Source organism: Zootoca vivipara, chromosome 11 (genome assembly GCF_965207765.1).
Source record: "Zootoca vivipara chromosome 11, rZooViv2.hap1.1, whole genome shotgun sequence".
Classification (NCBI taxonomy): Eukaryota; Metazoa; Chordata; class Lepidosauria; order Squamata; family Lacertidae; genus Zootoca; species Zootoca vivipara.
The window spans coordinates 14,414,961-14,441,130 of NC_142594.1; the positions used below are offsets into that span (position 1 = coordinate 14,414,961).

The 26,170-nt window shown below is 42.3% G+C and overlaps 1 protein-coding gene across 2 annotated transcripts; it reads left to right on the top strand.

The window, feature by feature from the left end:
* The first annotated feature begins 2,100 nt into the window (after window positions 1–2,100).
* TCAIM (T cell activation inhibitor, mitochondrial) lies at window positions 2,101–20,013 on the top strand. 2 transcript variants are annotated; one of them, XR_015946270.1, is made up of 12 exons: window positions 2,101–2,203; window positions 7,763–7,832; window positions 8,271–8,406; window positions 9,626–9,779; window positions 10,638–10,890; window positions 12,191–12,313; window positions 12,846–12,943; window positions 13,597–13,688; window positions 14,938–15,170; window positions 16,795–16,926; window positions 18,185–18,725; window positions 19,788–20,013. XR_015946270.1 is itself a non-coding variant. In XM_035129806.3 (11 exons), the coding sequence occupies exons 2-11, from the start codon at window positions 7,804–7,806 to the stop codon at window positions 18,411–18,413; spliced, it is 1,479 nt and encodes a 492-aa protein (XP_034985697.1). In that variant the 5' UTR covers window positions 2,101–2,203; window positions 7,763–7,803; the 3' UTR covers window positions 18,414–20,013. The 2 variants fall into 2 exon arrangements, 1 of the variants encoding a protein (XP_034985697.1); XM_035129806.3 differs by having other exon boundaries at window positions 18,185–20,013.
* The last annotated feature ends 6,157 nt before the right edge of the window (window positions 20,014–26,170 follow it).

The following is a 26,170-nucleotide window of genomic DNA, read 5'->3' on the forward strand; positions in this document are numbered from 1 at the left end:
CTAACAGCAGGCTGGCTGCCACAAATCATTCTCAGTCCTAGTCCATCTGCAGCACACTGATAATGCAACTAATTTACCTCACATGACAGTTGTAAGGATTGCAGAGAATGTGTTGGAGGATTTTGAATATTTAATGTATTTATGCACTTTTATTTTAAAACACCAGTAACGGAACAAAGGATTTGCTGAGTTCTCTAGTGTTACAGTCTTCATCTCTTTGCCATCTTTAGGTAGACTTATTTGCAAACTAGTTAACTCCACAGTAGGCAGAAACAATATTCCATACAACAAAAATATAGAACACTTAACTTGCCAAAGTATCAAATTTCCATTGAGATATGAATAAGCTCAAGTGAACAATTGTACTGAGGAAAGAGGAATTAAGTTGTTCTATCTATTTGCTGGTCCTTGTTTATAGTTTGTGGAGTTTAGTGCCTTTTCTTTACAGCCCAAGGATCCATTAAACTCTCGCTGGGTTTCATTTCCCATCAATCACACGCATGTGGCCAATAGATTTACTAGTGAGAAAGTTAAGTGCTTAAGGTAAGTTACACTTGGCAAAAAGACCCACACCTCTGGTTTCACATCAATTGGATATGTCATACGTGCAAAATGATCACCACTTGTAATATAGCTTAGAAAGTTGTAGGAAGTTCTTTAGTCCCATCTGAATTGCTGTATATTGAGCATGCTCAGAACAACTTGCCTTGGAAATGAAAATAGGTTCAGGGGGTCTTCAAGGATTCAAACCAAGAGCAACATTTACAATTGCAGTAGTAGAAACTGAAGGCTTCTTACTGCTGGCGAAAGGGGCAGTGCCCTCACAGCAAAAGACTACCATTTTCCCCACTTGTGGTACAAGACACACTTGCTTCACCCAGAAGTCAGTTCTGGCTGCTGTGTGAGTGCATCTATCCTGACCTGTGCTATGGCTCACCTGCTCCCATGCACTTCCCCAAGGGGAAATATTTGTGCTCCCACCTCTACTCCCATTTCCCGAAGCCAGTCTTGTATTCCAGAGTCTATAAGCAGCCAGTCCAATGCCACTGACATGCCTCTAGGGTGCCATTTCATGCACCTAATGCTGCTTTTGTTCTGATTTTCTTGCTTGGAAAAACTTCCCATGTTGCTTTGGGAGCTTTTGCAGTGTGCAGGTTCTTCTTAATCGGTCTGCAGGCTTACAAGCTTCTCAAAAGGCCCCTTACATAAGAGCCAGGGCGGCCTTGAAGAACCAGTTTGGAACAGACTGGATAGCCCAACACCCACTTTCCAAGGAACTTGTGCTCAGTGGGGCATCACTGCTGAGCAGATGTGGAACAAGACCATACAATGAGCTCAACCAACCGCCTCTGCCACTGCAGTCCTTGCAGATCTATCAAGCCAGGTGGCATTCTCAAGGAGGGCAATGGGCACATTTGCAGCATCTAACCCGTGTATAGCTGCCAAGTTCTCCCTTTTCTTAAGGGAAATTCCCTTATGCTGAATAGGCTTCCTCGTGAGAAATGGGAAAACTTGGCAGCTATGAACCCGTGGCGCCACAAATGCAGCTGGAGGAGCCATGAAGTAAGCCAGCCAGGGCCGGCCCACATACAAGACAAGGTGAGGCAACTGCCTCAGGCTGCGGAATCCACAGGAGCAGCACATCCCAATGTAGATCTTGTTCCTGATGTATATCTTTATTCCGCCTCTCCTTGTTCCTGCTGTGGCGCATCACTCCCCGTTTCTCCCCTGCCTGGGGGGGAGGGGGAGGGGCGCCATTTTGTGGTTCGCCTCTGGCGGCAAAAAGTTCCGGGCCGCTAAAATCCCACCCACCTTTTTTTTTTTTTTTGCTTTTCCCCACCGCTCAAAGCAAAGGGCCAACAGCAACCTCTTCTGCCCATGCGCAGAAAAGCGGCGGAGAGGAGGAGTGGCGACGCCTTCGTGACGCCGCCTGCCTTAAAGCGCCGAGCTTCGGAGGCATGTGCGTGCGTGCGTCCTCCCGTCTCTCTCCTGGCGTCAGCGTGACGGCGTCGGCCCCGCCCCCTCGCGGACCTCCCGGCGGTTCAGGTGCCTCTCGCGCGCAGAGGCCCGCGAGGTCATCCGCCGACGCGACCGAGTCTCACAGGCAGCCCGGCGCTTCGGCGAGCGGTCGCTTCGCCCCGCGTGAGGCGATGGGGGCCGCGTCCCTTCCAGCGGGAGCAGCGGGACAGCGAGGAGGAGTAAGGTGAGCTTGTCGGGTGAGTGGAGGGGTGGGAGATTTCGGAGGAGAGTGATGGGGGCTCTGAGAGGGGGAGGACTTTCTGCTTCTCCGAACGTCTGAACCGCTCGACACGGGTCACGTTCCGCCGAGCGCTGCCCCGTAAGCGGGTGTGTAGTCAGCGCTGCAGCGTTGATTTTCCTACAGTGTTGGGTTGGGGAAAGAAGAAGCGCTGGGGTTTTGTTTTGTTTTGGGTTCCCCACCCCCCTCGTCCTCGCTGAGGTAAAGCAACGGGACCGGCGTTTCGCGGGAGGTTCGCGCAGTTTCGAAGTGACTTAGGCCTGCTTCACCTGGAGCGAGGCCCGTTGGGATGAAGTGGGGCTCGCGTCTGTGGCGTGTAGGGGTGCCAAGTTGGAATAAAATATGGGGGGCAGGTAAGCCCCACCCCACATAATCGCATGACTGAATGGCAATGCCTATCGACTTTGGGGAGGCCACCCCCCCTTCAAATATTTTATTGGGGGTGGGGTAAGCAAAGGGACCTCAGTCCCTAGGAGCTGGCCCCTATGGTGGCGTGTTAGTAAAGCCGGGCGCTGCCCTACCTTGGGAATAAGGTAATGGGGTGGTGAGTGTCATATCTGGAACCTTTGCTATGGTAGACCCAGCAGCAGGTGGTTCTTAAGCTCCCTTTCCATCCTAAGATCTGAGATGCGCTTACTTGCAAGCAAGCCTCGTTTAACTTGAATGGGCCAACCTGATTGCTCGGTTGGTTAGAGTGTGGCATCAATAGCGCCAAGGTTGCGAGTTTGATTCCCGTAAGGGACAGCTGCCTGTTCCTGCATTGCAAGGGGTTGGACTAGATGGTCATCAGGGACCCCTTTCCAACTCTACAATTCTATGATTCTGTTATTGTTGTGACCGGAATTGAACTGCTAACTGGATGGTTGGCAACAAGCGTAGCATAATGGCAAATAAAGTTCATAGGCTGCGTTTTCCCCTGTTTAGATCAATTTTATTAAAGGTTTTCGACAAAGAGGAAAAAAGAAACAAAAATGGTTAAGTACTGTATCTAAAAATAGTTACAGGTAGGTAGCCGTGTTGGTCTGATGTAGTTGAAACAAAATAAAAAAATTCCTTCCAGCAGCACCTTAAAGACCAACTAAGTTTTTTATTTTGGTATGAGCTTTTATGTGCATGCACACTTCTTCAGATACACTGAAATAGCAAGTCCCCAGACACTTATATATAGAGCAGGGGTTCCCAACAAAATTTTCTCGAGGACCCCTCATCGAGCCGCTATTGTGACAAGGACCCCCATTAATTCCTAATCCTAAAATTAAAAAGTGAGAGCCAAATTAAGAGTCTTTTTATATTTTATATTTATACGTTTTTTACAGTTACAACAGAGTACTCCATCAGTATACAGTTAGTTTTAATTTTCAGTTCTTAATGAGATGAGTTAAATCTGTCCTTTGAGTCCATTATTTCTGAAATATTAGGTTCCAAACTTGAAACTTTCACTCTGAAATCCAACCGCATGTCAAGCCGATTCCTATATTTGTTTTTCATGAAACACATGGAAGAAAATGCTTGCTTTGTTTACAAACACTACTGTTTTGCAAAGAGGCAGCGCACGCCAGGGAGGAGGGAGGGGAATGGAGAAGACGGGGTACCTGCGCAGTAGCGCACAAATGAAGCCGACGTGTGCAAAGCATCTTGGGGAGGTGAGCGTTAGTAGAATGCGCGCGCTGCCTCTTTGCAAAACAGTAGTGTTTGTAAAGCGCCACCTAACGGCATACAGCAGAACTACTGCCTCTAAATTCTAGTTTTGCGCTAGACTGCTCATGCAGGAAGCGGCCAAAACAAAAATCTGTTATCATACGAAATATATTTAATATATTTTTTATTCTAATAGCATCTTGCGGACCCCTCTGGCATAGCTCGCGGACCCCTGGGGGTCCCCGGACCACCTGTTGGGAACCACTGTAGAGAAAGGGTGGGGAGGGGTATCACTCAGAAGGGTGGTGGAAATGGGTGATTGATTGACTGACTGATAGCTGTTGACAACTGTAAAGGTAAAGGGACCCCTGACCATTAGGGCCAGTCGTGACCGACTCTGGGGTTGCGCGCTCATCTCGCATTATTGGCCGAGGGAGCCGGCGTATAGCTTCCAGGTCATGTGGCCAGCATGACAAAGCCACTTCTGGTGAACCAGAGCAGCACACGGAAACACTGTTTACCTTCCCACTGTAGCGGTTCCTATTTATCTACTTGCATTTTGACGTGCTTTTGAACTGCTAGGTTGGCAGGAGTTGACGACTGTAAACTACTGCAAATGGTCTTGCATGAAAAAGCAATGGGTGAGATGGCTGAAGATCGCTTTATCAAGTATAATGAGATAAGAATCCAACGTCTCTGTTCAAACCAGGTCTTTCCATGGTTTTAAGCTTGGTGATAATTTGCAATTCAGCAACTTCTCTTTCCAGTCTATTTCTGAAATTCTTTTGTGGTAAGACAGCTACTTTGAGATCTTGTATAGAATGTCCTATGGACATTGTTATCTAAAAATACTGTATGAGGCTGCCGGCATAGTTTTGTATCTCCCAAAGTCATTATGTGATGGTCATTGGCATGTAAAAGTTCTGAATCTCTAGGCACTTGTCTGATCCTTCACATGCTTACCTTATGCTGTACTTTTGTAAACATCAGCTGTACTGTTAAAATGTAACTTTTTGTTCAGCCAATCAGAGTGTGTTATGGCACTTTGCCAATCTATTGAGGTTGCTCTCCTGTTTCCGCAAGAAACCTAAGTAGCTTTGTCCTGAGTCTGCAGTTTTTAATGTAACCTCTGTGTGTCATGCACTGTACAGCCTTCAAAAGGTGGCTAATCATTTGTCTATGTAGTGTGATCTTCTGATTGCAATAAGGCTGTATCTCTAATTTCCACTTGGCATGGTCTTGATTCCTTCCCCCATCCTGCTCCTTTTCTGAACACAATAAGATTTTAAAAGCTTGGGGAGAATGTGTGTGGCTTTTCAAAAAACGCTTTAAAATCATTTAGAGTTTCTAAGTATTGGCATGTAGTTCTGAAGGATAGGGATTCTCCACATGTATCTAAGCAATCAGAATTATGTTGCCTTCCTATGTCCATTTGAAGTAGCTTTATACCATAATTTAAGATACAGTGGTACCTCAGGTTGCAAACACCTCGGGTTCCGCTATCCCGGAAGTAGTACCTTGGGTTAAGAATTTTACCTCAGGATGAGAACAGAAATCGCACCACGGCAGCGGGAGGCCCCTTTAGCTAAAGCGGTCAGGTTAAGAACGGACCTCTGGAATGAATTAAGTTTGTAACCAGAGGTACCACTGTATTTAAATCCTGTTCTTGGAAAACCTGTGAAACCTGCTAACATGTGTTTGTGCATAACACTAAACCATGATTTAGCACTACCTGGACAATCTCTGGTGAGACTGAGAAAAGCACTGGGCTTGAGTGCTCCTGTATTTCTTTATACTCTGCTGCTGGTAAGAGTTTTATTTCGCTTTCAAATAATGTTGGCTTGTCACATTCTACAAACCAGTAGTCCTCACTTACAACAAAAACTGGTAAGGTTCAAAGCAAACCACCTTCAAATCATGGGTTATGAAGCTGGCTCAACTAAGTAAGCAGTTTGTTTTAAGCCATATTCCAGATTTGTACAAGTTGAAAAGCCAGTGTTATCCGCACAGAAATCCTCTGAGCTACATAGGAGGGGAGGCGGATTTTTGCTTGGGCTCATAGCAGCTCATCCATGTAGCACTAAACCATTGTTTAGCATTGCATATCCCCAAACATAAGGGATAGGCTAGAGCAAATATTAACATGGTTAAAGCAGACTTAACATAATAGAGCGTCCCTTGATCTGGACTCTATACTTCTGTTGATGCTGCATAGAATAGCATTAGCTATAAGTAATAGTACCAGTCTATTCTGCCTTTGTCGGAGTACTGTGTCTAGTTCTGGGTGCTACAATTTAATAAGGATGTTGACAAGCTGGGACATGTGCAGAGGAGGGTAACCAATATGATCAAGGGTCTGGAAACCAAGCCATATGAAGAACAGTTGAGGGTGTTGGGTATGTTTACCCTGGAAAAGAAGAGACTGAGGGGATAGCCGTCTTCAAATCTCTTAAAGGCTGTCACATGGTAGACGGTGCAAGCTTGTTCTCTCCTGCTCTGGAGGGTAGGACGCGAACCAATGGCTTCAAGCTTGCAAGAAAGAAGATTTCGACTATAAACACCAGGAAGAACTTGCTGACGGTAAGAGCTGTTCAACAGTGGAATGGACTCCCTCAGAAAGTGGTGGACTCTCCTTCCTTGGTAGTTTTTAAGCAAAGGTTGGATGACCATCTGTCATGGATGCTTTAGAGGGGATTCCTGCATTGCAGAGCATTGGACTATACTGTATGACCCTTGGGTCCCTTTCCATTTACAATTAAATGATTCTGTGCTCCAGATGGTGGTATTGCCCTGAACTGGTGAGTTCAGATTACACAAAAAAAGATTATGACTAACCATCACAAATAGCTTCCTAATGGTACAAACTGTTTGACAGTGGTTGTCTTGTAAGGTTGTGGACTCTCCTTTGTTAAGGTTTTTAAGCAGTGGTTGGGTAACCAGGGATGCTATAGTAATAGGTGTCTTGTATTAGCAAGGGGTTGGTGATGCTTGAGGTCCCTTGCAACTCTATTATTACATTTAAAATCCAGATTAACACAGAGCTCTACTTAATGTCAATTGATTATCTGAGGGAATTTCAAACATTTTTTTCCTTTGTGTGCAAGTGTGCCTCTGTATAAAGGCGGGTATTTGAAAAAACTGGATGTGGTTATTATAAGTTTCCTTTGCCTGCAGTATATAGTTAAACTTTTTTTCTGCTCTTCTGTGGTCTCCAGGCAACAGGTTCCTGTAGCATTTTTAATTGTATCCTGGAAAACTTGTAAATTACTACCCAGCAGCCAACCCAGCTAGTACTGGTGCAATACATGTTAGTTATGACTGTTGCATGCGCCTTTCAGATAGTACCCATGATGAGCAGCACTCCTCTTTTTCTCAGTTGATTTTATTTTATTTATAAGATGGGATGTATGAGTGTCCACATATTTGCTTGTATCTCTCCCTGTCAGTAATGCCTTTACTATTCAAGAATATGTTTTATTTCCCTTAAAGTTTCCTTCAGGAAGAAATTGGCTAGAACAGCATCTCCTTGTAATCTGATTTAGTCAGTGTGCTCTTACCATTGTACTGGGGCCCAGGAAAGGCACTTAAATTAAAAATTAGTACTGTATAGAAATTATCAGGTTTTTGTGTTTACTTGCTTACACAAACTTTTAATTAGTTTGTCCATTTTTATGCGACTTGTGTCACAACAACATTAAAGTGGTTGTTCCTGCTACTGTTTAGCATCACTGGTGAATATTTTTACATAAAACCGGATTGTAATTTCACAGTCAAATTCTGTTGCTTTAAGTATTGGCAAAATGAAAGTAAACATATACAAAACTAAATGTATTAATTACATGTTTAATATGTTTTATTTGCTTAAAGAAATTTAGAGGCAATCTGGAATCAAGATTAAAAGAATTGAGATGTTTTGCCGTTGGGGGACTGTGAGGAGGTAAGGTGGCTCTACTCCTACACTTTTAATTGTAGCATATAAATTATTACATCTACTTTTGGTTTAATTTCTGGGAGTTTAAAACTTTTAGTTCTAGGAATTGTAAATTAGAAGTAAGATTGTAAATTGGAAGATCTATTGGTCAAAACTATAGAGGTAAATGTACATCATCATCATAGAGCAGACAATTCATACTCAGGAAATTTATCTACGGTTGTATGTTGCCTATTGGACTTATGTGGTAGTTCTGAGTGCATGCTTATATAATTCTAAATTTATTAGTACTGTTACAAGTATTATCCTCATAGCTACCTCTTATTGCATAGCCCAATCCTAATTTAAATAGTCCCAGAATTATCCCATCTCTATTGCAATTTACATTTAAGCATTTTGTGGTCTCTTAGGCTGCTTAACTTACTCTTCATCTTTATTTCTTAGGTTATGTCTCAGTAAATTACCATTGCAGCATGTTATCCAGGCAAGAGCTTTATCGGGGGCTGATGCTGTCAATGCTCTGCGGCCATTCTATTTTGCAGTGCATCCAGATTTCTTTGGCCAGCATCCCAGAGAAAGGGTAAATACATTTTTCTCCAGTGGTTTAGGCTGCAATCCTAAACACCTACCATGACATAATCATCATCATTATTATTGTCTTTAAAAATTGTATGCCACCCTTCATCTGAAGATTATAGGGCAGTTCACAACATAAAAAATAGAAAATGAGAAAAGTATGGAGACTGAGCTCCATTTAACTCGGTGGGACTTCTGAATTGATAGATACTGTACTGTTAGATATTTGTATTATAGACAAACTCTAATACAGTCATGCCTGGGATCCCGAACGCCTTGCAAGTTGAACATTTTGGCTCCTGAATGACGCAAACCCAGAAGTGAGTGTTCCAATTTGCAAACGTTCTTTGGAACCCAAACGTCAGATGCGGCTTCCAATTGGCTGCAGGAGCTTCCGAATGTTTTGGAAGTCAAACGGACTTCCGGAACGGATTCCGTTCTACCATTATATATCACTTAAAATATTTTTTAGAATTGTTGTGAAGTTGAACTTTGTGGATAAAACTTGAAGTAGAAGTGCTGCTGTTAGGAATCGACAGGGGTAATTTCCCAGTAAAAAGAGATGCATAAAAACCTGGTGAAATCTGCGTCATTCCCTCTTGCCCTAAATATTAGGAGTCCTTATGTTCTAAGGCATTATGGTAGCTGGGTCATTACTAATCTGTTTGACATTTTAAAAATGCACACACTGTTTTAGACTCTTGTAGTGATTTTCATTATGTGTTCCAGAGAACCCTAGGGTCCTTTGGAAGCTTATGATGGCTCCTCTGTAAGAACATAATATTTATAACCCACTATCAGGGTGGAGCACACAAATCCAGAAGATAAAACAATAATTATCTTAAAACACGTGACAGTTATTATAAAATTAGACTGTGAGATTAACAGTTACTAAAAGCTTGAGTAAATATGCAGATTTTACCCTGGCACCAGGTGGGCCTCAGTGGATTCAAGATGGTGACCATGACTCCCCCGTCACCACTTTTTTCAGTTCTCTGTGTTAAGTTAGGCTGAAAAGCTGCCTGGCACACGGTAACTCATGGCAGAATAGGGATTTTTTGAACCTGAGCTTCCTCAGTCTTAGTAAACTACACACATTTCCATATAAATATACTGTGAATCAAAAGTTGTTGTGAACAGACACTGTTAATTTATGTGTTATTTGCTTTAACCTGGGCCATATTCAAAACTTGAGTAATTCTTTTTCTTGTAATTATTTTCAGGAGATCAATGAAAATTCTTTGAAGAAATTAAATGGGTATTTGGAGAATCTCCAAAAACCAGGTTTCAGGTCTTTAAAACCAACTCGGCTCACTTTTTACGTACGCGAGAAAGAACAAAATCCTTCCAATGTTCAAGAACCATTTGGCTCCTCAGGTATTTTAGACATTTCGGGTCCCGCCTCCCTTACAAAATAAAATGCTTTTGAGTACTTGAAATTTTCTTGTCATTAAAATTTCTAGCCGTTAAGCACTGGATTGTTGTTTTTCTGAGAAGCCTCTTAAACATTGGATTTAGCCACTAGATTTGTTTCTTTGTGTATTCCTATAAAAATTATGGTTTCCCTCACTTAGCCAAAATATAGTGTATAAAACTGCTTAATGTAGACAGGAGGAATTTTTCTGAAAATTAAAGCTCCACTTTTGAAAATTCATGTAGTCTCTAAATCAAAAAGATGTTGAGTTTTTGATTTGAAAATACTAACTATATCTCACTTTACTATATCCTGTTCTAGAAGTTATTAGCACAATGAACTGAGAATTAATTATGAATAATCACTTTTAACAAGTTCTTTTATTTACCATCTAATACATAGTAATCAATTGTTGGAGCAGGGTGCTGTGATAATAGACAAATACACTGATGTTTCTGTGTCTTAGTATCATGCATACCTGCCCATAGCACTTCACAGCTATTGGTTTATATTTCAGTGTTGTTGTTTTTTATCAGAGTCCTGTATCCAAAAATAGAGTCCTTCATCCAAAAATAGCATTAAGAAAAGCCTTCACAGTGGAGCCTGTTCGTATCAATCTTGGAGAGTGGGTACTTAATCTGCTGAGTCCAGGAGCACTCTCAGTTGAAATCAAATCAGCTAATAACAGTAGTACTACAATTTAATGAAGTTGACTAGGAGATTAATCCATGCAAGCCATGGTTTGCATTATCTTTGGTAAGGCAAGCATAAGGAAATGCATTCTGTTAAATACTGCCTTGTTCTGGGTTTGTGTTTTGTAGAATTTCGAGCAGTCAGTTTCACCTTGCGCACCAAGGACCTACTAAGCACAGTGCTGGACATCCTGAACTCCTGTAACTTATCTACGGAGCATGTCCAAATCTTGAATGGCAAAGTGGCGACTCCGTCTAACCAGTCAGCAGAAAGAATCTTCCACAGGCCTATCAAATGGGACAAGACTTACTACTCTTTTACTGGATTCAAGGATCCCGAGGAAGAACTTGAACAGGCTCAAAGGATGGAAACTACACTAAGGTACTGACCTTAGTGACATCACCTTCCTCAATTTCAGAATCTTAAGAGGCCTTTTCGGGATTTTGAACCAATTGATTTTTCACCAGGAGATGTCACAGGTAGAAGTTGGCAACTTCTCTTGCAAACCATCTGATTTATCCCAAGCAGATATTTTGTGCCTCGTATTTTAGACTTGAATGATTAATTTTTAAATCATTTGAGTAGGGAAGTGTTGAATTTGGAACTCCTACCAGGCATACAAGCATGCTATGTGAATGGACTTCAGCTTGCACAATGCAAGTTCAGATTCCGCTGCTCCCCCACTGCAGCCTCCAGCTTCCCATGCTCCCAAAATCTACCCCACAGGTTCCCCAACTAGGAAATAGATAGATGTGGAAAAGTAGTATTCATGAAATAGACTTTGACTTGACCATCACAATTTGAATTGGTTATCTACTGATAGCGACATGCTTTTTCCATCCCTGAGAGTACATACAGAAATTTGCGTGCACAATTCCCAGAATGACAGCCACACACTTTAACTTCATATAGTTGTCACTACGTTGCCATCAGTCCTTCTAACTGTGTTCACAGGCTGACAATACAGGTTTCCATGAAAATGTTCGTTCCTCCAAAGTATTTACTGCCAGGAATGTTGGTAGTTTTGAAGAGCACCATAGGGAGGCTAGCCATTGTTGAATGAAAGCCAGCCACAACTTTTAATCAACAAACCCATAGAAATTCTTCTTTTGGTATACAACTGCGAGTCATTCTCCAAGTGTGGATCTTTATGTAGCCAAAAGGGCAGCATTCACACTAGAGATGGACAAATCAGCAGGATTAGAGGAACCTGCAGGGGTTTGCAGAAATATAACAGATATTTCACAGGCAGGTAAACAAAACAACCCAATGAAGACTAAGCATGCTCAGTTGGTACTGAATGCCCAAAGACCTTGAGAGAGAGAAAACGAGGTGGAATGGCACATCCTGGAAGAGGGTGTGGCTGGCTGTGTGCTAGATAAATATTAATTGGAAGCTCAGTCAGTAGAACATAAGACACTTAATCTCAGGGTCATGGATTTGAGCCCACATTGGGCAAAGAGATTTCTGCATTGCAGAGGGTTGGACTAGATGACCCATGTGTCCCCTTCCAACTCTACAATTAATTCTATGATTCCATAATTTTATGAAGGCTCCTGATGCGCTCTCACAATTTTTCTGATACATGAGCACTTTAAATTGCTGCTTAAAGTTTATCGTTAATCCTCTTGCCCAAATACTGTTTTTTAAAATCTCTTTGTGATCCATGTTGTTTTTCTAGTTCTTGGTTAGATAGTAATGAACAAAGTGCAGAAAAGAAGCTGAAGAATAGCTTACCACTCAGGAAAGAGCTAGACCGTCTGAAAGGTGAACTTTCTCATCAGCTACAGCTCTCTGATATCAGGTAACAAATTAACTTAAACTGTGTGAGAAAGCAATGGGTTTTTTTTTAGATTAAGGATGGAACAGAGCAATACTGCTGGTATATCATAGACTCTGGCGAATGTATTTTAAACGTACCAGAAATGTGTCTTTACAATGCTAGTCCAAGTGTTGTCCAAGTGTTATAATGGTCACTGCAGTTTTATTCTTGGTTTTCTTGCATTTCTAAGCAGCTGCATTCTGTGCATGATGATCATCAATGTTTTAATATCCTCCCACACAATTGTTTCAACAGCAAAAAATACTTAAGAACACAAAAAAGCAAATATATTTAAAGCAAAACTAGATAAGAGCTATATAGACACCCATGGCAGTCACCCATTCACCCAAACTATCAAAGTTTCTATTTGAGTTATAGACCTTGAGTTATAATGCTCGAAGCTGCTTGTCTGCTAATAACAAATAATAGTGCCTTTCATTGACGAACTCTGTCACTTTTGTTACCTAAGTTGCTGTGCAATTTAAAAGGAGTGGTGTTGGTTTGGTTTTTTTAGATGGCAGAGGAGCTGGGGTATTGCCCATCGGTGCAGCCAGCTACACAGTCTAAGTCGGTTAGCTCAACAAAGCCCAGAAGCGCTAAGGAATGCTAAAGGTACATTCTTTTGCTGCAGTTTTCTTTCTTTCACTTGTCAACGATATTATGCTGCTCTTTAAAGAAAATTCTAATCTTTTAAGCTGGCGCAAGTTGGTTTCCTGCTTTCCTTCTCAGCAGAATGTGGGGTGCTGTGTTTGAGCTTTAAAGCTGTAAATGATTCAGATCCTTCACGTCTCCAAGGTTGCATTGATGGAGGCTAAAGCTATTAGTGACTACTAGGCATGATTGCCACACGTTACTTCCTCTGTCAGAGGTAGTTTATTCTGGACACAAGCTCCAGAGGGATTGCAGGTGGGGGGGAATCCATTTCACTCAGGTACCATTGCCTTTGGCATTATCCGGCAGAGGTCTTCATGTGTTCTTATCCTACTCTGATCTCTTGTGGTGACTCAAAGCACCCACATGAGATTATGTTGGTGTTAACTCATAGGGTTTACTTATGCATGTGGGTGCCAGGAATTCAGGCGGGCCTAGAGAGAGATGCCTAGAGTGGAGGACAGCCTAAAAGAGACCTTAGATCTGTAGCAGGGGATCCACAGGGAACCGTTTGGAATCCCTAGACAAATTCCCTTTGTTGTCTGTCAACCCCACCCTCCAAAAGGCTCAGCTGTGAATAGTGACCCCCCAAAAATGCCTCCTCTTTTCAATAGGCCGCACAGTGATATTTACAGACCATTCAGGCATGAGTGCAACAGGCAATGTTATGCTAGGAACTATGGATGTTCACCACCACTGGACCAAAGTAAGAACTGGTAACTAAATTATGTATTTTCTAATTTAAAAAAAATGTTGCCGTTTCCAGCCTGTTTTAATATGTATGTGGAGTGAAAAAAATTACCTATGTGGGCAACCTCCCTGTTTCTGGCTGACACAACCTGTCACTGATTTCTTAAGGAGAGTTTATGGTGACTTGTCACCTTGCTGCTGGAAAGTGGAGTTACAACATTGTATGTGCATACAGTAATTGACTCTTTCTCTAGTGCCTTAATGTCTAAAGCAACTAACTCACAACTCTAAAATATAACTTATAAAGCTATATTTTGGTTCTAGTTAAGGGTTACATGAATGCATTTTTTAAAAGCCTTCCTGCAGTTCTGATATCTCTGTAATATATTGGGCTAGTGCAGGCCTAACTCATGAGCTCCCTCCTCCCACCCCTCCCTGCCTTAAGGAATATGTTGGTACAGTCTTGTATTTAAAGCACTAGTCTGGTAGCCATTTGGCAAGGAATTACATGTAGGCGAGTGAGGGGGCTTCCGAGGAAAGGAGAAAGTGTGTTGTTCCTACCCTAGATAGCTAAGCAGGTTTTCAGAGGATTCCATCCCACTCTGCTAGCCCCTAGGAAGCTCGTGAAATGTTATGCAGGCTAGTAGTCTCTGTGAGCTTATTTATGAGGTTGTGTCAGAGCCACTTTGACTATAGCTAATACTAAGCAGAGTTCCTATTTACAATTTAATGCTTTTGTTTAAAAAATAGCTGTGCACTTAAACCTTTTCAGGGGTTAAAATCTGAAGTGAATAAATGGTGCCTCTGGGTTATCAGCTGTATTTTATTTAGATTATTGTGATTTTACTGTTTTATCATTGTATCCTACCTTTTGAAAGATTGTAATAGGCAATGTATGAATTCTTTTACAAATAAGAATTTGTAAAAATTGAAATGGCATTAACAGATGAGAACAAACCGAAATACATCAAAATGGAAATACAGGATGAGTCATCTGACAAGGTTATAAAAACGTTAAATTGTTTTCATGAGATTTGCTGAAATTACAAAATCCTTAAATTGGCGCCTAAAACCCCTCACAGATATTTTCCAACTTGATTTCATTAGGTAGGAAGTTCAAGTCTCAAGCCGGGAGTTTATCATTTTCCATTAACAGTAACTCTCTGCTGATAAAGAGTTTCTAAAACGTACGTTTGGACAGTTGGGTGGGAGTTGGTTGTGTTTGATCATGTCACCCACTTAAATAAACATTTTAATTTGTGCAGATTTTTGAGAGATTGCCAAGCTACTCTGCACTTCAGAAAAAAGTGCTGCTTTTGGAGGACCTCATAAGCCATATTTTGGGAGGCATACAAGTAGGATACATTGAAGAGCTTCAACCGATGCTGATGCTTGAAGAGTATTACTCTGTCCTGGACAGCTTTTACAATCGAGTGCGTAACAGCAGGCTCCCATTTCACCCTCACAGCCTGCGTGGGTTGCACATGATTCTAGAAAGGTGTGCATTTACCAAGATGAAGACAATGATGATACAGTATATATTAATTTGCTGCTTGTTGAACCAAAGTGTCTCAAAGTGACTTGTGTAATAAAAATAGAAATTGTCAAAATGTTAAAACCAAGCAGTAAAACAAGATCTAATGTGCTCATCCATGTAGGTATGATTTTATTATACAAGAAACAAATCCTACTCACCCCACTTAAAAGGATGAGCACAACAAAGAGGCCACCCTCTCAACTAAGGGCAAAAGGCTTGGGTAAATAAAAATGTATTTGGCTGGTGCCTAAAAACAGATGGTGATGGTGCCAAGCATGCCTCCCTGGGGAGAGAATTCCACAAGTGGGGAGCCATCAATAAAAAGGTCCATTCTTGTGTTACTACCTTCCACACACTCCTCAGAGGGCAGCCTGAGAAGGGTCTCAGATGACAAATGCTGGGTTTGGGTTGGTTCATGTGCAGAGAGGCAGTCCTTGAGTTAATTGGAGACCTGAGCCACACAAGACTTTATAGGTTAAAACCAGGACTTTGAACGGAGCCTAGAAACTAACTGGCAACTAGTGTAGTTGTGCCAGAGTTGTTACATGTTCAACCATCTTGCCCTGGCAGGCAATCTGGCCACCGAATTTTGCACTAGCTGCAGTTTCTGTACTGTATTCAAAGCGTTGCGCATTACAGTAATGAGGGCTGGCCCACTCATGTGGCAAGGTGAGGCAACTGCCTTGGGCAGAAGGATCCACAAGGGCAGCAGATCAGGCTTCTAAGGCAGAGGTTTTCAACCTTTTTGAGTCCATGGCTCCCTTAACAAACCACATTCCTTTTGCGGCACCCCATGGGGCTCAGGAGCCCGGTTATGTCACCCCTTCCCTGCCGAGCTGGCACCTCTCACCCTTTTTCAAACACCCTCCCTTGTAGAGTGTTCCCTCAGCCTCCTCTCCCCTTTCCTTGGGAGTCCTCCAGGCAGCTGTTGCTGCCATCCCTGAGGTGCCCTCCCGCCCCAAGGAGAGGTACCTCCCAGAGGCACCATTCACCTGTGGAGCTTGTAGCCAGGGCTGCTGCAATAAAGAGCTGTGCAAGCCTTTGGGAGGCAGAGACATGAGAGGGCATCAGAGGAGAGAGGGAAGGAAAGAGGGACATGGACCAGTGTTGCCAATCATTCAAGGCACTCCAGGGTGCCACGGCACACTGGTTGAAAACCACTGCTCAAAGGAATATTGTCTGCGGTGGCAGTGGCATCAACAGCTGCAGAGCATTCTTTGGAGGCAGGAACTTCCTCCATGGCAGCTCCATTTTTTTAAGAGTTCCAGCAAATTACAGACCAGTTAGAATTAATATATGTTCCAGGAACACTGATGGTAAGTGTCATTAAATAGAGAATTACGAAGCATCTCAAAGAAGCAGAATCAGCGTGGCTTCTGCAATGGTAACTGGTCTGTCTAACGTTTTAGCATTATTTAAGAGTACCAATAAGCATGTGCATATGGGTGATCCAATAAATAAGGACTTATCTTCTTGGGTTAAGTTTCTATATTGTAAATATTACTTTAAGCAAAAACCTTCCATACAAAAAGGACCATCGGCTGTTTTGCACTATCCTTAGTGTACTTTCCCTCTTTTATTACAGTGACAGGTATGCACCATATCTGCATGAACTAGGGCACTTCATCATCCCAACAACCTGTGATCCAGCAGCACTCCAGTGGTTTATGATCACTAAAGCACAACAAGCGCGAGAGAAACTGAAAAGAAAGGAAGAGTAAGTGGTTCTTTTTTAAAAAAATAATAATTTTTTATTAAGTTTTTTTCCAAATAAACAAACAAAACAAAACAATTTTTTATACAATTCGTCTTAAATTCACCCATCTCAGTTCCTTTTGCTCTGCCGAGCTGTGACTTCCCTCCCTCCCCTCATGCGGTTTTCTTATTCACTCCTATCTTGCAGTTCTTTGTTTCCCTTACTTTAGTCAGTTTGTAGGATTTATTTCAGTCCTGCAAGTGCCTTTAAACTTCTACAGTTCTTCTCCATATAATCCACAAATTTACTCCAGTCTTTTCGGAACCTTGTCTCTCCCTGGTTTCGGATCTTGCTAGTCAGTCTTGCTAAGTCCGCATAGTCCATCATTTTCGTCTGCCACTCATCAATCGTTGGTAACTCCTGGGTTTTCCATTTTTGGGCTAACAATGTTCTAGCCGCAGTTGTCACATACATAAATAATACTTGATCTTCTTTTCCAATTTCCTCTCCTATAATTCCCAATAGAAATGCCTCCGGTTTTGGGGGGAAAGTATATTTGAAAATCTTTTTCAATTCATTATATATCATTTCCCAAAATCTTTTAACTTTATCGCATGTCCACCACATATGATAAAACTCACCATCTTTCTCCTTACATTTCCAGCATAATTTACTACTCATTCTATACATCTTAGCCAATTTTACTGGTGTTAAATACCATCTATACATCATTTGTGGTTCTTAAAGCTCAGTGCTACTGCTACTGCTCTGTGCTGTGCTTGACATCTTGGGAGGTTTAGAGTGTGTTGCTTCAGGAAGTTGTGAAAAAACTCTTGCCTAGCTTGCCCTCCTAGTAAATGCTGTGCTCTAGGTTCTCATCTGGATGTGTTAGCACAAATATACATACAACCACACACCATGGTGAGCGAGAGAGGGTTGAGGACCTAGTTTTCACCTGGCCTTAGTGCCAGCTAGTCACTAGTTCAGTTGCCTCCCTTTCCTGGACCTGGCTAGGAATTTGGAAAAGTGTATGATAACTGAGACAAAACCCTTGAATACTCCTTTATCCTGATCCCCCCACAGCTGGGTACAAGATTAGCCATCCATTAAATTGATAATTTGCAGTCTGGGAAGCACTGGGGCGGGGGGGGGGGGGTAAAATATGGGCCTCTTGTAGCAGAACGGATAGTTCCAAAAGCTGAATGACAAGAACCAATTCTGTATTTTCTCCCCTTCACATTTATAACTTTGGAATGGGGGTTTATGTTTATTATTTCAGGTCAATGGTGTTAGAGAAGAAACTGATCAAGGCTTCAGCTGAGAAATTTCGTCTCCAACGGCTGTACAAAGAGCCCAGCGTTTCCAGTGTACAGATGATCCATTCTTGCAATAGACTGCTGGAGCGGGAGTCGCTTCCCAACTTGCAAGGCATGCATCTCTGCATTTCTCATTTCTATTCCGTGATGCAGGATGGAGACCTCTGTATTCCTTGGAACTGGAAACACTGAAGGCACCAACTGAGCAAACTTGACCAGTCCAATATTTTCCTAAGAAGCAAATGAACAATCGGAACTACTTAGACTAAATTATTGAGATGCTTGTTTTTTATGCCAGTATTCTACAAGTAATCCAAGACGGTTCCTTGGTTTTCACTGCTGCTAAAGCAACAAACTACTACGTCAGTTTGTTTATGCTGTCTCACAAATGGCTGAGTGGTTCCTATATGAAGTCCGGGATGTCTCTGCTTCAGGATGATCACTGAAAGGATCTGTTGGGGGACAAGATGTACAAAACTTGGATGAACTCTAAAGAAGACAAAGGCATGTGGGTTTTTATATATTCAAAATCTGTTAGTACATCCTCCAATATAGATGAACAGTATGGGTTTTAATATATAAGAAATTGTACTTAGAGAATTGAAGTTGGCATTGAAGCTTATCTCTAGCACAGATCCCCCCCCCAATACACACACTGTTGAGCAGGCACCCCCATAAACTTCGGCCCTCCAGATGTTTTGGACTACAATTCCCATCATCCCTGATCACTGGTCCTCTTAGCTAGGGATCATGGGAGTTGTAGGCCAAAACATCCGGAGGGCCGCAGTTTGGGGATGCCTGCTGTTGAGACTATAAAAACTGATGAATGGATATTTTTCAGACGTTGCCAATATTCTAGTTGAGTATTTGTACATAAAGCATACAGCAAAGTATTTATTTTGCAAAAGTACAGTACAGGTTGTTTTGACAAAATTTTATAAATGTCTATGGAAAACCTTTACCCATTAGCATTGCACTTTCAACTTTTTTTTTTAGATAAAATTTAAAAAATTTCCTACTGTGTTGCACTTTGATTTGTAAACTGTCGTCTTTTCAGCCATGATACTGGTGTGTAATTCTCTCCAGGTGCACTTACAGCTTATTCCAGCCAAAGCATAGTACATGTCCACACAGAAACAGCCTGTGCACGTTACTAGGTACTATGGGGAATCTACCCATAAGTCACAGGGCCCCCTAATCTCCACAGGATACCCCTGTGTCAAAAGCAGGAAGCTTATTTATGCAGAGTGGGGAAACCTACTCTGCATGAAATCCCTAATGTTTGAAAAGTCAGATCTCTGAAATAAGCACCTTAAAAGACATGTCTTGCCACCTTTGTATGCAAAAGATGCATGCAAACTGTACCAAATTTGAGTATTAGTGTGAGGAATAGTATGGAGAAAACTAGGTTGTCATGAGATTGTCTACCAAGTACTTGGTTTCATCTCATTGGGTTAAAATGCAGCACTGATTTTTTTCCCTCTCTTTAATTTTTTCCAAGAAAAAAAATACTTTTGTTTTTACGTGTTTATAATGTATGACTAACTCAATGAAATCTCTCAACAGGGAAAGGAAGAGATGTTAACACTCTTGTTAGTGCGAGTAGTGGGTTCCGTGGAAGCTGATAGCATTCATATTCCCAAATAATGATCCCTAAGCTTCTGCGTACATATTTGAGTGCTGCTGGATGTCATTAGTCTGAAAGTTCTGTTGTCCTGTATCAGTATTTTTAAACTACTCCTGATGAGATGTCAGTGTTGTTCTTCAGAAATAAAACAGTCTTAAAATTGCATGACTAATGTTATTTACGGTTTAATTTTTTTGATGATAAAAAAGGTTGATAAAAGGCCTGTGCAGTGTTACCCACCTAGTCCAATAAGTCTTATCAACATTCCTCTTCTCCTAGGCCTTTGACTGAAACAGTCTATGGCCTTTTGAATGTTTCTGAAAAAACGGAATTATTGAGGGTTTTTTTTGTTTGTTATGCATTTTGTGTTTTCATTTTGTATTTGTGACCTTCAGATGAAGGGCAATGTACAAATTAAATAAATAAATAGCCATAGATGGCGCCCTGTCAGCAGCTCAGTACATACCCTATGTTTGCTGCATGGCTGGGACTGGAAAAATAAAAGGGTGTGTGTCAAGCACTTGGCAAGACTGCAATATAAAGCCATTGATCTACGTTACATTTGGTAGGTCACAATATGCCCTGCCTTACATGTGCATATATAACTGAGCCTTCCTGTTGTTGTCCATATGGAATAACAAAACATGTAGCTATCCTATTCCTAATATAAGAAGAGAATAGTGTGAACATTATATTTGCAAACAAGAAAGCTTAAAGTCCAACTGGTTACGCAACCAGTTCTGCCTGGTGTTGTTCCATGCCTTGCCAGTAGGGGGCAGACTTTTCAAAAGAATCCTGAAAATCAGAGTTAGGAGCAAAACAAAAGTGTGGAGCCCAGCTAAAAGCAAAAGTTTCTCCACTGTTACCTATATTTTGTTCTAGGCCCTCAACCCCAAGGTAAGAAGAGCAAAGTTCTTTATTGTTCCACCATGGAATATTGAAGAACAATCAAGTATTGGGGTTCAGTGTCCTTAGGAAATAGCTCAGCTACCAGTGCTGTCATCTGGAACAATCTTTCTATACTGAAAAGTGCTCTCAAAAAGAATATAATTACATTTGGGATTGTTATGGCATTTGTACTGTCTCATGTCACAAGAGGTATATACTGGCCAAACTTTGATGTAAATATTGTAGCCAAAAGCTCTGGGTTGTTATGCTACTTAGGGTTAAAAGGCTTAAAATACAGGAAGATACCTTCTAGTGAGCCAGACCACTGGTTCATCTAAGCTCAATATTGTCTATGTCAGGCATCCCCAAACGGTGGCCCTCCAGATGTTTTGGCCTGCAACTCCCATGATCCCTAGCTAACAGGACCAGTGGTCAGGGAAGATGGGAATTGTAGTCCAAAACGTCTGGAGGGCTGAAGTTTGGGGATGCCTGGTCTATGTGGACCAGCTGTGACTCTCCAAGGTTTGTCAGAGGACACCTACATGGGGATGCTGGGGATAAAATCATACAATTTTAGAATTGGAAAGGGACCACAAGTATCATCTAGTCAAACCCTCTGCAATGCAGGAACCTTTTGCCCAACATGGGGCTCAAACTCATGACCTTGAGATTAAGAGTCTCACGCTCTACTGACTGAGCTATCCCAGCAGCTAGAACCTGCCACCTCTCTGCAAAGCAAATACTCTACATTTGAGCTATAGTCCTTCCTCCTAAGTATTAGGGGTATCGCAGGTTCGATTTTGCATAATGACCCATTTTACAAGTTAGTCAAGGGGAGAATGATTGGTACAGGCCCTAAAGAGTGCAGGTTGCTCATACATACATTCCGGTTCTTGAATGGCACTTGTTTTAGTGTATTTTTTAAAAAAAAATAAAAAAAAAACACCCTTAGAGCTACACTATGAGATTAATTATGTGATTAATAATGCTTGTGGACACCCTGCTGGCTAGGCAATTCTCAGCGAGCAGAATGCAGAATGTCCCATGGCATTATTTCCCGATGTGCTGGATGCATAGCTATGCAGCATTTATTATAGAGCCGTGTAGGGGAGACACCCTCAAGGGAAAACAAAAACTAGATCTGTCTCAGGTTATTATAAACTGAGAATTGATGGGCATCCCAGTAGCTTGTTGCTAAGCAGCCAGTAGATGCAGTTGCCCATAACTCTAGTTTTCTTTAAATAAAGTGTGTTCATCTGCAAGCATAACTATGCTCTTGTCACTCTTCCATTGCTGATGGGGCGGGGAGTCTTTGGGCCAGTTTTTAATTGCCTGATACGGGTACAGTCTTTCTTGGGTCACCTGTGGCATAAGGGGAATGTGTGCATCAAAATACCTCCAAATTAAGCTTGTATAAGTTCTAAACACTGAAGCAATTGTGCTATATCATTGTATACAGGTCCTTGGTCTGTTAAAGACCAGAGGAGATGAGCTGTTCCTTATAGAGTTTCATGGCTGTAGAGGAGTCTTACAAGTTGGGGAAATACATTCTTCCCATAGGTTATTAGCCATGGATGGTTAATACCTAATACCCAGGTAGAAAATGTTTGGAAGTCTTAACAGCCTTTACCACTAGCAGAAATATTTTTACAGCAGTCACATAGTGGAAGTTATTCATTTGCACTCTTAAGCTCTGTGATTATGTGAATATGTCTAGTTTAGCAAAGAACCGTAGAATCACAGAGTTGGAAAAGGGTCATCTAGTCCAACCCCCTGCAGTGCAGGAATCTTTTGCCCAATGTGGGACTCGAACCCACAACCCTGAGGTTAAGAGTCTTTTGCTCTACTGACTGAGCACATCCATGGCACCCAATGGTGCCTGTGGCCAGTTGCATTCCACATAGTGATGGTAATAATCAGGAAAGCAAATGGAGAGTGGGAGAAAGAGAGAAGAAGAATCACATTTGCACAGCAACAGCTCAAAGGAATATTTTTACCTTATGGGCATGGGTAGTCCGTTTGGTGCTCTCCATATATTGTTGGACTCCCAACTCCTATCAACCCCAGCCAGCCAGCGTGGCCAATGTTCAGCGATGATGGGAGGAGTCAAACAATATCTGAATACTCACACACTGGCTACCTATGGTCTGAAGATGGCTCTGTAAATCTGCCCGGATGGAAGACCATTCTGAGAGCCACGGTTGCTCTGCATTCTTATGTGCAATAACCAAATGCAAGCACTATTTAGAAGACATCTGGAGGGCACCCCTGAACCTTTCTTGCACAAACCAATCAAAATCAAGGCCAATAAATATTATAATCTCAATATGTCCTTGCTGTGTCTTTAATTTCTCATGTCTAAATCAGTAGTGGTAGTGGCCTAAAAGGGATTTGAGGTCAGGCAGGCTGAAGCAGACCCTGAAACTGCTATATAAATGTTGGGTGCAGCTACTCATGGGACACTGTTATTCTCTCTCTACACCCCCTCCCCCTTATTTAAATAAATCGAGAGATTATGGGAAGGGTAAAAAGAGACTCCAAGGAGCTAACCTGTGCCTCTGAAACAAGTCTGTCGTTTCTGATGCAGCTGGAGCTTGTTTCAAGGAGCGCTGCTTGCAGTACCTCATTAACAATGGGGTTACAGTGGGCTAGAAAATTTGAGAGAGCCTAGCGTGCCAGGGTCAGCTGCCCTTGCTTCCTTGCTCCTCCTCCACCCATGTGCCTAAAAATAGAGATAATCAGGTTTCAAAGAGGAAAAGGAATGGAAAGGTCAAGTGTCATGACCCCAGCTGTATTCCAACACTGCTTTTCTCTCCAACTCTGTTTTCCTTAGCTGGGCCTCCCCATCCTCCAGCAAGCAGCAGCAGCAGCAGCCCCTTTTAAGAGGAGCAAAACCATCTCTACAGCGTGGTCTTGGTGCTATTCATGACCATCGATTGTCTTTGGCTGTTTTACAACCCCCATCCCTTCACCATCTTCCTGCCTGCTACTCTTGGACTACTTATCCTTTACACACACACACACACACACACACACACACACACACACACACACAAATCCCTAATTATAAAGTGTAATTTATTAGGCCAATTACGGAGTCAACAAAGCCTTACTTGCTGCAGCTCAAGTGCCTTGGAGCCAGATGTGAAACACAGTTTTTGGGGGGACAACAGGCCCAGCATTGTAAGTCTGAAGTGGCACTTCTGCGTTTAACTCCTTGAGTATCACATTTTTCGCACACAAACCTTTAGCAGGGTAGGGAAGAGGTTTTATCCCACCCCCGTTTTGAGCCATCTGCAAAATGCATTTTTTTAACCTTTGTAAACCGCTTAACCAGATGAAACATCTAAGCGGTGTACATTAAAACTATACATAAAAGTCAGAAGTGAAGAACACGTTGACCTAAAAAAAAAAAAAAAAGTTCAAAAGCCCGGAAGTTAAAATATACATAATTTGTTTAAAAAACAAAACAACCCATTAAAATGTATGTCAACCTTACCTATCTGCACAGGCTTGCATAAGCAACAATGTTTCAGGCAGACACTTAAAACAGCAGAGCAAAGGTGCTTACTTCAATATATCTAGGCTATTATTTTCTTCATTTTCTTTTACATTAAATTTAAGGTGGTGATTTAAAGGCCACTGGAGAACGTAAATACCTTGAGCCTAACAAGTCCCTTAAGGACCATCTTCCCCACAGGCGCACCCTTGGGTGCACTCTGCAGCACCCTGCCAGCTGATGTTTGGTGGGTGGCTACTAGAAGTGGGCCTCTCACACCTGTGATGGCACCAACTTCATGAAATGGCCTCCTCAGGGAAGTCCTTCAGGTATCAGCATTAAGGCCAAGTTCACTCCTGGTCCTTCCGGAAGGCTTTTGGGCCTACACACATGACCTTTAATAAAGCACATTTGAAGCACATCCTTTCCCTTCAGAGAATTCTGGGCACTGTAGTTTGTTGGGGCTGCTGGGAATTATAAGTCTGCAAGATGCCCAGAATTCTTTGAGGGAATTTGAATGTGCTTTAACAATATAGCGTATACCACATTTTAAGCTTTTGCTTGCTTGTAGGTTTGCTTCTGCTTCTCCTCTTTCGTGTTATGCACTCCCTCTGAATTTATAATTTAAATTGTGCTTTGTTTTCCTTAGTACTCTGCCTATTTTTGTCGTGGCTCCGTTTTTTTACCTCAGTGCTACACTATTTTTTTTGTTTCTGAGATAAGTCACTTTGGTTTGAATCAGTGGTGGGGAAACTGCGTCCCTCCAGATGTTTTTGGACTTCAGTTCTCATCAACCTCAGCCAGCTCACACTGGCCCTTTCCATTGAGCCTGCAGTTGTGCCGTAAAGAGGGGTGAGGGAATAAAAGCAGGGAAATCAGTCATGGGTGTCATCCTGGCTCTTCTCAATGGAGCCTAGGCAAGCAGGCTGGTTGATCGGCGACGGTTATATATGTCTCCTGAGGCGAACCACAAAATGGTGCCCTTCTCTGCACCAGGGGAGAAGGCAAGGAGTGAAAAGCTACATCAGGAACAAGGAGGAAATAAAGATTTACATCAGGATCTGCTGGCCCTATGGATTCTGCCACCTGAGGCGGTTGTCTTGCCTTGCCTCACGGGTAGGCTGGCCCTGAGTGGTATGGCAGGTTTCATGCGTACATTGTTTCCAAGACGCTTATGGATTCCAACAAAAGAGCAAGTCAAAAGGATGACAGCAAGTCTGGGCCTGCCTATATCCCCAGAAAAATGCAATTTGGTTGCTGAATTGGATGGTGGGAGTAAACACACACACACACACACACACACACACAAAACACACGGTGGAACGACAATACTAAGATTAGAATACGTGCTTTTTTGTGTGTTTGTGTGATGCCCCTTAGGGACACCATCCCGGAAGGAAGATGCTGCCAATGTCCTCTCAACTTGACTCCGAGTAAACCTTCCCCAGAAAAATGCAATTTGGTTGCTGAATTTGATGGTGGGAGTGAACACACACACACACACACACACACACACACACACACTCTCTCTCTCTCTCTCTATTGGAAAAGAAGATCCCCTAGGCAGTCTTGTGGTTGGAGAAAACCCCCTCACCCGTATTATTTAAAACACACGGTGGAACGACAATACAAAGATTAGAATACGTGCTTTTTTGTGTGTTTGTGTGATGCCCCTTAGGGACACCATCCCGGAAGGAAGATGCTGCCAATGTCCTCTCAACTTGACTCCGAGTAAACCTTGCCTTTTTCCGACAGTTGCTAGGCAACCTTCTGCGAGATGCCTGCGCCACTTCACTGGCTCCCCGAGCAACACTCCTTTGTCGCCCTTGAATGTTACAGGGTTACAGGGTGACATTCCTTCCTTGGTAACAAAGGGGCATCAGATATTGAAGGGGTCAAAGGTAGTGCCCTTCCTGCAAGGCCCGTCTCCCGACT